General features: G+C 37.9%; 1 protein-coding gene across 2 annotated transcripts in view; it reads left to right on the plus strand.

The window, feature by feature from the left end:
- The window catches only part of necab3 (N-terminal EF-hand calcium binding protein 3), a 48,236-nt gene that overhangs the window by 11,653 nt on the left and 24,419 nt on the right, over positions 1-12,164 (plus strand). For both annotated transcript variants that reach the window (XM_049018077.1, XM_049018079.1), the window contains exon 2: positions 4,091-4,115. In XM_049018077.1, the coding sequence (XP_048874034.1) occupies positions 4,091-4,115 (25 nt within the window). The remainder of the gene's footprint in view (positions 1-4,090; positions 4,116-12,164) is intronic.

Genomic DNA, 12,164 nt, shown 5'->3' on the forward strand with positions numbered 1-12,164 from the left:
TGACCTGTGATCCGTAGCTTGTTAAAAATGTTGGGGATTTTTAGAAGCAGAAACATAGTCTCTGTGGGTCTTTCTATATCGTGACAGCACTAGTTTCACAGTAAAGCTGCACTGGGTTGTGTAATTATCATTCTGTACTATTTTAAGTGGAATAGACAGCTGTGGGAATATTTTGGGATGGTCTCTCTGATGAATTAAGTCCTTAGAGGCTGCTTCATATGAATTCATCAAATTATATAAATAAGAAACTACATAATTTACCTTATTCTTTCAATAGGTTCATCGTCCATTTTCTTAACAGGTTTCCAGTCCTTCGTTTGCATTGAATGAGTAATTGCTGTTACTCAGTTTGCCCATTAAAAATGATCAAACAAGCTGAAGGCACATTTGGGGTTTCTAATGAAGGCTAGAATAATTTAAATAAAGGCTATCATGCCCACAAAGAAAATAGTCAAATTTTGTTAGGCAGCATATTTACTATGCTGATAAAATCCATCTGGCCTGTTTAGAAGGTGTTAGAAAGATTGTCAAATAAAGAGACTGCTGTTCTTATTGATAACATGACATCAAGAATACTATCTTCTCAGAATTTACCTTGTAAAGTCACAGAAGTCATGCAAAGCAGTAACATTTGGTTTAATTTTTCCATTTTTTTGTTAGCTGGCACTGGCACAAAATGACAACAGTACTGGATTTGTTCTGCATTTTAATGTGTGAAATTGGATTCATATCTGTATAAAAAACACAGATTTGGCAGTTTAGCATAGAGGATGAGGTGAGTGTCTATACCCAGCTGAGATCTTGCCTTTAGTATTTGTTATTAATACATTATTTAATGTATGCATGGAATGGCTGAGGTGCCTCTGAGGAGGGCTTTGGGATTCAAAGTGGTGTTCATCTAACCATCCAAAAAGATACCATTAACTTCTTTTTTAATTTTAGACATAAAACTGGAAACCAGAGGCACTGACTGCTTTAATTGGCAGATGATACAAACTTGAAGCAGTGCCACCAAATGAGAAGGGCAATCTCAGACATTTGATCTTATTAGGACAATAACTTAAAGTATTTGACAGATCTTACTAAAACACTGCAGACACATTGTATGAGGGGAGATCTGGATCTGGAACAAAATTAAAGCAACACACTTAGTGGCAGCAAAAGGAAGGGTGACCACAGAAGACACCTGACCTCGTGAAAGTGATAACTCAAAAAGTATTTCATGCATCTTATTTCCACTTCACCAAAACATTATATGGATGAAGGTCTACACCTGATTCAATTTCAAGGCAAATTAGACGAAAATTGAAGCAGAACTAGGTGGCTACAAAGGAAGGAAAGGGTGATGGCAGAAGTTATTTGAATCCCAATGCAGCATGACATTTGTATCATGAAGCAGGATTTCTAGCTTGTCAGGTTTAAGGTAGTCTGGGCTAAATGTGAGTGCCTAACCATCAAATCTCACTATGATACAGGCCCCAGGTGGCAACACAACCAAACTTTTTAAACACTGGCGTAGAAAATGTCCACTAAAGTGTACTTTGGTATTTTTGCCTACTATGGTGTATTTTTTGAGGATTTAAAAAATATTTTATATCCATACAATGTGCACAATCCAAATTAAAAGGATATGCAAATAATAAGTCTATAGCATCTGAATAAATTTGTGAAAAGTGCCATAAAACAAAAAAACACAAAAATGAAATGTTATTTTCTTCAGATTTTAAAACTCAGATATAAAACTCAGTCGTAGGCACAAGGTTGCAGGCCGAGTGCCAAAGACAATCACAGACGTGATATATTGAAGTATAACCGCACTCCTTCTTATATGTTATTGCTTAAATAAAAAGCATCATTGCTCCGTCATACTCTGATAACTGCACTCACAGAAAGACTCTTGTCCAATCACATTTCATGGGTGGAACTAACTGCTCTATAAACATTTTAATAACGCAAACTGTAATAACGTGGCATTGAATGCAATCAGCAAGATCGTTAGAGGCAGACTGGATGAGAATTCTGCAAGGAACCATGAGTATGGGGACAAGGGGAGATGGGCTGGCAGATTTCACCATGTTACTGCCTGTCATACGAGAGACGGAAAGCATGTCCTAAACTGCAAGCTGTGATGCGAACCTTCATAGGGGACGTTATTATAGGGAATAATGGGGAGAGGATTGTAGATCAGATAATAATGGCAGAACTGGGGAAACTCAGGATTGGCACAGATAAGTACAAGAGCTATGAAGGAGCAAACAGGAAACAGTTGGGGAGTGTTTAACAAGAGGCCAGGAACAAGAAGTAAGACTAAACGAGGACCAGGTGTGGCTAGTTAAGCCAGGGAAGAAAACAGGAGGGGTATGACTGACAGGATAGGTAGAGCATGAATAAACTCCGTTTACAGAATTTTTCTAATTTTTTTCAAACCATAGTGAATTGCGGATAACTGAAACTGTGGTAAATGAAACTGCGGATACGGAGCTCCCAGGTTAAGGTGAGGAACCTGTATCTGGACATGACCTTTTGATGGATGAAGACATGGAAAGCTCTGCTAATGCACTAGTAATCACTGACCTTGGGAAGCTTCAGGATGCCCATGAAAAGTGATAACCTGATGTATTTGTACATTTCATGGGGTGAAATGTCAGTCCACCTGTACTTCTTGCCAGCAGCAATATTTTTGGCTGCATTTTTGTTTGTGTTATTGCACAGTGTTTTGACAGATATGCATTCAAAATACATCCTGAACAGCTCCTTGGGGGACAGGCTGCACATTGATGGCGGCGGAGGCTGCGCACCTGGATTCCATTAGGGGAGGAAATGTGGGCAAGGCTGAGACAAATGGTTATGTTCACTTTTCCATCCACTGGAATGATTGGGGGGCATCTCCATTATGGAACCCAGGCGACAGGACCCACGACTACAGCTTCTCTATGCTGAATGGCCTGCCACCACAGTGACCTCCACGACCTCCCTCTCAGTGAAAGAATCTTCCAAATCACTGGAAGCTACATAAGACTGTACATGTCGTTTCAACAAGAGTTCCGGGAATTTCGAAGTGATGTGCTGGGCATCTCTGAAGCGCTGGGCATCTCAGGGGGCACCAATGTCTCTTCTGCATCATATATCTGACACAAAGTGGCACCAGGTACAACGCAGGTGTCTTTGCCAGCATGAGCCTGACACAGTGGTCATTTACCTGTCCGGCACCCGCATTGTTTAAATGGCAATTGTAGTTGTGCCCATCTGAGCATCCGTGGGCATGTCAGTCTTAATTTGAGGTGTAGTTACATGCATTGTTGCCATGTTGGCATCTTGAGGCAGCAGAAAGCAATTATGAGACAGACACAAAAAATCTGGCCTGAAGTCAATGACGCTGCATTTCACTGTTATTTTAAGGACACGTCATCAAGATGGTAACATACATATACATAGCGTCAGGTCCGTAAAAGGAGGATAGAAAACCCCAGTGGAAACTAGACCCCAGACAAGACGGGGTGTGAACGATCTGGGACCAGACAATTTTTTGCAGCAAAAGAAATGGTCATTGTGATTATACATTGTGAATGAAATATTCTGAATGAATGTCATGTTTTTTTCTGTGTAACAGATTCCCTACATAGTTCAGACCTGCCTATATAAATATAAACTATGTTCTGTCTATTTTTATATAAGTACTATTTCTCCCTTTTGGTTTCATACACCTGCAGCAGATAGGTGTAATGCTTCTCAATACAGCAATAAAAATGAGTTTTGTGTGGCTCTACAGGTTAGGATTCGCCATATTTCTCCAGGAACTTTCTCCTTTGGATAAAAGCATCTGATGAAGTCGATGTAAAAATATGGAAACTGAGTCAAATATTTGTCTTTTTCAACTTATCATAAGCAGGGTTACATGAGAAGTAGAGCCTAAAATGAAATATAATGTCCAAATACATATATCTACATTTTACTTTGTAGAAAAGATTGGGTATATATCACCGGATGTGCCCTGATTGGAAACTATTCAGAGTACTGTAGTCATTAACTTGGAGTTTTTAATCAATTTAATGCATTTTAATGAAAGTATCTTTTTTATCTTTCCTTTCAGATCTTTCGCCGTGCTGACAAAAATGGTAAGTTATGTTTGTTTAGGAACCTTTTCCCAAAAGTGATAACCTGGGCCCATGTGTTCACCCCAGCCAGGAGTAACTTAACACCTTCCCTAAATTCACAAGACTGTATCTCCCCTCACTCTAATCACCCTCTTTGTGTGTATTTGTTAAGTATTTTTGTGTTTGACTATGTATATATAAACAAATCTGAATATACTCAATCTAACGTATATAAGATGAATTCATAGAATGTCTGTAACTGAACAGTCAACTATACCTGAGTTAAATCCAAAGTTTTTTGTTTGCCAAAATTATAGATTAGTGTCAAAGTAAATACAGATTGAACTCTGCTTAATAATTGGGAAAAATAGAGTCCTCAGTAGGTTCAAATAGCCTAGATACAGTGTAAGTAGATAGAATCTTTAATGTTAATAACCATTCTGGTGCCACTCGGCTTCTCAGCAAAGGAACCGTGTCCGAGATTAAATACAATGTGACAGCTAAGAACAAGGTATTACAAGAAGAAGTGTGATAGATGCGACAGACGGCTTGCAGCCAATGCCACAAGCCTTGAGGGACACACAGATTTTTTTAATCTCCTCCAAAAGTAATTAAAATCCTTCTGGATAAAACCCTCTGTAAACCCTTTTTATGGATACTTTAGCTACAATGGCAGGAAACAGAAAAGGCAGCAACTGTGAAATGGCACCTGACTGTGAGGGAAGACATAGGGAAAATATCATATACAGTATACATATTATATGGGCAAAAGTATTGGGACACACCTCTTAATCACTGAATCCAGGTGTTCCATTCAGATCCATTGCCACAGATGTATAAAATCAAGCAAACAGCCATGCAGTCAGGTTAACAAATATTTGTGAAAGAATGGCTCGTTCTGAAGAGCTCAGTGAATTCAAGTGTGGTACTGACATAGTATGTCACCTTATGTAATTAGACAGTTCATGAAATTTCTTCCCTGCTAGATATTCCATAGTCAACTGTAAGTGGTATTATTGCAAAGTAGAAGTGTTTAGGAACAACAGAAATTCACCCACAAATTTGCAGACCATGTAAAGTGACAGGGCTGGTTCCCCGAGTGATGAGGCCCCAAGTGTGTAAAAGTCCCCAATGCTCTTTTGACTCCAAGCTTCCTCAGGCATTAATCCCAGCACAAAGACTGTGAGCCGGGAGCTTCAGCCATCAGGCAAGATAAAGTCATTCGTCCACCAACATTCTTAGTTTTTTTGTGGGCAATGAATTAGTGCTCTAAGTGAAAGAGCCAAGAATTCAAAATACTTTCATTTCTAAGTACTGTGATTGTTGATTGTAACTAATTCCACATATATATTGTAAATAAGAAGGTTTATTTTTTTTTATTTCAGTTTTTTATTGTGCAAAGGAAGATGTCAGTGTAGTCCTGTAATTAAGCCTTTTGAGAGGTGTGAGGATTAGATTAAGTGTCGTGTCACCGACCGGGGAAGCAGAAGCAGGGAGAACAAGGAGGGATTTATTCTACGAAGTCACACTCAGGAACAGAAGACGTCAGACGTTTACAACGTTATTGACCGGACTGAGGAAACCAACTTAAACACAGATTTAAATATGCAAGATCAATGACAGCAGCTCGAAACAGCTGATAACACAGGGATTCCCCACGAGGTAGCGAGGGGGCGTGGCACACAGGAGGATCGGGCGAGCAGCTCATGACATTAAGTTTGCACCCATCCTGTATATAACTCTGTATTGAAAACTAAAATGCTGTGTCACATTTCGAACCAATATAGGACGTGATTTGTCTTGTATTTTTTTGCCTTGTGATCATGAGCTCGATATAGTATTTCACAGGCACATTAAACTATAGTCCGATTTAGTATAGCATCAACAGCTGAACAAATAGAATGTTATGGTACCAAAGTGCAGCTCATGGGTTTAAATCCCAAACTGTAGCCCTTCCCTTTGCTATAAGTCTTTTTTGATAAAAAGCACCAAATTAATGTAAGTGAGTTTATCTTTTACAATAACATACTTACTGATATCCAAACCAATGCACACACACAAAAACAGATCAATGAAGAGCATACCATACAGATGACAAAAAAGGCAGCAGAACAGGTTGGTAAGCAACTAATATTTAGTGTTCAGACTGCTGACATCTGATTGTTTACAAGCCATCGCTTCAACTGACCAGCAAAACAACATTAGGTGTTGATGTCTCTAATATGAACTGGCTATGAATTCCATTCTTCAGATGCTGTTTTGAATGTTGACTGAGTCATAGCACTCCTTTTGAGAAGAATAATACAGTCTCTTCTTGTGTTACCTCTGGTAACCTGATTACTTGTTCTGTTGAATATATATTCTTTTTAAGTGTTTTTGTAGCTCAGGAATAAGACATACTGGAAATATTTTGATAGTCCTTTATTGGTCTCCTGATTATTAAGGCACAAGAGAGTGAGGTGAAATAAATGTATTATTTATTTGCATTTGTAAAAAATGAAGAAACATGTTCTTTGGTTACATTCAACTATTGTCATAGAATGATCCAGTCATATTATGAAGGAACAACATTTACATGTGCTTATAATAGAATGAAAGTGTCATAAAAGCTTTAAGATGCTCAGAACCATTAATCTATGTCTGATGTGAGGTCTCCTGTCTTCACAGCTCTCTTCCTTTAGCATCCATCCTTAAACCTGTCATTTCACGATTGTTGTACACATCACTATGTGTAGCTCCTCTGGTATCCTACAAATGATTAGACCTACACACACAAGCATAAAGCCTTACAGAGAGTGGGTGCAGGCACAGTGTATACTAAGAATACAGTAAGCATAAAGCCTTACAGAGAGTCGTGCAGGCACAGTGTATACTAAGAATACAGTAAGCATAAAGCCTTACAGAGAGTCGTGCAGGCACAGTGTATACTAAGAATACAGTAAGCATAAAGCCTTACAGAGAGTCGTGCAGGCACAGTGTATACTAAGAATACAGTAAGCATAAAGCCTTACAGAGAGTCGTGCAGGCACAGTGTATACTAAAAATACAGTAAGCATAAAGCCTTACAGAGAGTCGGTGCAGGCACAGTGTATACTAAGAATACAGTAAGCATAAAGCCTTACAGAGAGTCGGTGCAGGCACAGTGTATACTAAGAATACAGTAAGCATAAAGCCTTACAGAGAGTCGGTGCAGGCACAGTGTATACTAAGAATACAGTAAGCATAAAGCCTTACAGAGAGTCGGTGCAGGCACAGTGTATACTAAGAATACAGTAAGCATAAAGCCTTACAGAGAGTCGGTGCAGGCACAGTGTATACTAAGAATACAGTAAGCATAAAGCCTTACAGAGAGTCGGTGCAGGCACAGTGTATACTAAGAATACAGTAAGCATAAAGCCTTACAGAGAGTCGGTGCAGGCACAGTGTATACTAAGAATACAGTAAGCATAAAGCCTTACAGAGAGTCATGCAGGCACAGTGTATACTAAGAATACAGTCAGCATAAAGCCTTACAGAGAGTCGTGCAGGCACAGTGTATACTAAGAATACAGTAAGCATAAAGCCTTACAGAGAGTCGTGCAGGCACAGTGTATACTAAAAATACAGTAAGCATAAAGCCTTACAGAGAGTCGGTGCAGGCACAGTGTATATTAAGAATACATAAACATAAAGCTAGAGTTAATTTGTATATGTGAGACACTTTGGGGTAGATGTGTTCGGAACGGCACTTTATGAAATAAATCAAATAAAATGAACCTAAACCAAAATGTGAACCCTTCAGAGCTACATGTCAAGAAATATTCAAATGCAAGCATGCCATTCTGCAGCCAGACACTTCCATCTGCTTTAAAAAAATCAAATGTACAGGAAGCGTGAATTATTCAGCCAGCAGGTTTAGCTGATTTCTATGAGATTTAAAGGAGTCCAAGAGTACTTTACATCAAAGGATATCTGAAATTAGGTTTTGAGAGTTATTTGTAAAAGATTTTTATGGGGCAAATGTAAAGTAGGTTAGACCGTGAGGTATATTGACAATGACGTGAGTAAGAGACCTGTAGATAACTAATGCAAATGTGGTTGCTCACTCCTGTAACTTGATCCTTCTTCTCCTGGATGAGTCTCCACCCGCCCTCATGCATGGGGACGGTATTATTTTAAAGTGTCTCAGACACTTCACTCTCTGTTGCAGATGCCCTGGAGCGACTGATATCATAATTTGAACAGGAGGTGATCTCCTGCTGTGCTCTAAATGTGACATGTTAAAATCATTTTACAGGTCATGTTTGTAAGCAAACTGACATTCTTTAATTCATTTATTTAACAGAGACTGTTCTTCAAAGGGAAATACATGTGAGGAAGGCTTGTTATCAGAGGAGAAGGTTAGAGAGAGTCAGTGGAGCAGGTGGGATTAAGGGTCTTGCCTGAGGGCCCAACAGTAAAATCACTCTGTTAGCCAAAGGATTTTAACCGGCAACCTTCCAATCACAAGCACAGAGTTCTAATTTGCAGAGTCACACGCTGCATAGAAAGCCCATTTTCATGTTTGTGGGAGGTCTCAGTTCTTGTGCCTCACCTCGAATAAATGTTCATGGAACCAATAATGGCCAATAATCACAACACTTATCAGTGGCTGTTGCTGACCAACATTTTTTGTGAACCCCCAATATAAATTAAGGCCTAATCATATATTTGTCTTTCCTATACATACTGTAAATATTCAAATATTCATTACACTGTAGTCCTAAGCATTTTCCATTCATTGCTAATCTCAATTAAGTATATCAGCCTGCTGTTTTTTTTAACAATTTTCAACAGGTGCACCTTTTTCTAAAATCCCGTTATTATAGTGATACAAGTAAGTTTCCCTTGCTCACTATGCCGTTGCATTTACTGTAGCTAAGGGGAGACACACGCCATTGTCGTGCAAATTATCAATCCTCACATTTCCCCAGATTTATTTGCATGACACCATGCCCATACCAACCATTGCGGACACAAGGTCAAGTCCTCGGTATTTATTCTGCAACTCCAATAACCATGATCCATTACGGGGCACACCTAGGAAGGGCTAACACTTTTGACCTTGGTATTTTAAAAATCCTGGCTATGGCCCTGTATGACACGTTCCTTTAGTACAATAAGAAAATCTGAAATGAGCATTCTTACATGGGATTAGTTACACGAAATCCTCCTACAATGCGACTAATGCATTCCTGAACAACCTGGCGTTCCCTAAAATTACAAACTAAAATACACATATCCAATGGGAAAAATAGGGTTAAGGAAATGCAGCTTCGGAACTTATACCAAATGAAATGAATTACATATAATAAAAACAGTGATACCAGTGGCCAAAAATGTAATTATTTGCATTTTAAATAACATGTATATATTATATTATATTATATTAATAAATTATATCACAAGCATCTCCTATGGGTCTTATTAGTCTCACGAGAATTGACTTGTAACCGCTCCAACCGAACGTGCTGAACTTGCTAACTTGTCGATTGTCAAGAGTCAGATTTCTAGAAGAGAACTGGTTCAAAAAAACAATTTGTTCGCAATTCAGGCATCACTATTGTTCACTTGAATAGCTGTTTCTATGTTGTATTTCTCACTATGACTATATTTCATTGTCGTTCACGTAAAGCTTCTTTCACTGATAATCACACAACTCCAAATGCAGTCCGTGGTGTATTGGACTTGGTACATTTTATTGGTACAAATATATCAATTGTGTTAGAATAGATGTGCGGTGCAATATCACACGTTGTGGCAGGACTGACTGGCACAAATAAATAGAATAGCATTTACAAATCAAATAGCTTTTAAATAGAACTCGTTCATTTAAAGTAGAGCTGCTCATTTCCTACCACAAGGCATAATTACTTAACATTCATTTATCATGTCGGGGGTGTCTCTCCATAAGTCTCACTGCAGATTTTACCGGGTTCACATCTATGTGACGGAAGAATTGTGATTCCCTGTTATGAGAAACCCGGATTTCGAGTACACCACAAACTAACAAGGAATATTGGTGAACAAGCGAATTCATCTTGCCTGATGGCTGAAGTCATGTTCTGAGTTGTTAAATGCCTCACGTGAACTCACAATAGTGTGCACATTTAGAAAGGGTTTGAAAATGTCATAGTGCATAACTATCTACTAAATAGAAAATGATGAGAAATATATTTAGCTTTGTGAAAATAGGTTTGATTCCCTGATGTTCCTTTTATCAACTTAAGGGTGGAACTGTTTTGCACAATAATGACATTGTAAAAAAAAAAAAACAAAAAAAAAACACTATTTTATAAATTTTATAAAACAAAAAGGAACTGAAAATATACAGAGAATAAACTATAGCCAAATTCAGCTTGTATGATCACCCCTATCATCTGCCCCTGATATTTTTTTTTTTTTTTGAGCTGTTAAGAATTGCACAATAAATATCTTTTGCATTGGATTTCTCATCTCTCTTTTCCTTGGAACTGATGTAACACAAGTATCACTGTTTTAAACTAGATTTTCTGGTAATTCAAGTCTCTGAAGTGAATATATAATTGCCTGAATTCCTACTTTAAGGGGTTACATAACATCATATTTCTGTAGGTACCTGTTTCATATTCTTCAATGTCTCCTCTTCGCGTTTCCAGTGATTTTTTTTTCACTAATCCTTCGGCAAGTTATTCCACGGTTCATCAGAGAATATTGCCTGTTTGACAAAGGTAGATAAGCAGCTGAGAGTTTTGCTAAAACAATACACAATAAATATCTTTTGCATTGGATTTCTCGACTGTCTTCTCCTTGGAACTGATGTAACACAAGTATCACTGTTTTAAACACTAGATTTTCTAGTAATTCAGTTTTGTCCTTTTGGCCTGCTGTAGGAAAATAGTTTTTTAACACGTGGAAGACCCTCTCTTTTTTTATTTAAAAATTGATTTATGATATAATAAGCATTACAAAAAAGTATACCACAAAGTGTCTTCACCTACTGCAAAGCTCAAAAATAATATCCCAAAATGTTTACACAGAGCATAGGTTTTTTTTCTTGATTGGATTATTTGTTTTTGTTTTTTTGTTCTTTTATTTAAATGTTCATCACCTTCAGTATGATTCTAGAAGGGGGGGTGTTTGTTAGATTCTTTTCCATTGTTTAGCTACCCAATGCTGCTCAAACAGCGGCAGAAACCATAATGAAGAGTAGCCAGCAGAATATCTATGGAGTGGCAGGAGGAAGCTATCAAGGTATCAAAGAATCATTTTGCAAAAGTATTCCATGATGAAAAACGAAATGATTATACTGTAATAAATAGATAACTTTTATTGAATGCATGCTACAGATTTAGTAGATCTAAAATTTTCTAGGTGATGAGTGGGGGGAATTCAGCTGTAGCATTTTCTTGACTGATGATGTGTAGCCGTGGGTGTTGTGTTGAGGTTTTGTTTTGCATTTTGAGGGTGGGGAGCCTGGCAATGTTCTGGAACACTAAAGCACATCAACTTGTTTGAAAACATTGCACCCCCACAGAAGTGATATGCTAATGTGGAGAAGATGGTATTACTTTGTTTCACACAGGCATTTAGCAGCAGGGTAACTGAATTCCCCAGACGGGGCATACATATGGTTCGGGGAACAGTCTGGAGCCGCAGATATTTTCTCATTAACGTAATAATTCAAAATGTATTTGACAGATCAGTATTTGCAGACACATTTTCTGATTGACAGACAAATATTGAACCAATATTGAAGCAGTGCTGCACAGTGATAGCAAAGAAAAGGGTAGTTACAGGTATTTGATTCCATTAGCATGATAATTCAAAATGTATTTGACAGATATTTTTCAAACTTTGCATAGGTATTTTATGAGTGAATAACTGTAACTTTACAGTTTGTAACTCTTTGTAACTGTATATTTTGACACAAAAACTGAAACAATGCTGCAAATGGAAGGGTGACTGCAGATAACATTTGACACTGTTAACGCCATAAGTCAAAAAGTATTTGAAGGATCTTATTACCACTTCACAAAAACAATATACTGTATAGATGAAGATTTACACCTG

The sequence above is a fragment of the Brienomyrus brachyistius genome, chromosome 6 (genome assembly GCF_023856365.1).
Source record: "Brienomyrus brachyistius isolate T26 chromosome 6, BBRACH_0.4, whole genome shotgun sequence".
NCBI classification, from domain to species: domain Eukaryota; kingdom Metazoa; phylum Chordata; class Actinopteri; order Osteoglossiformes; family Mormyridae; genus Brienomyrus; species Brienomyrus brachyistius.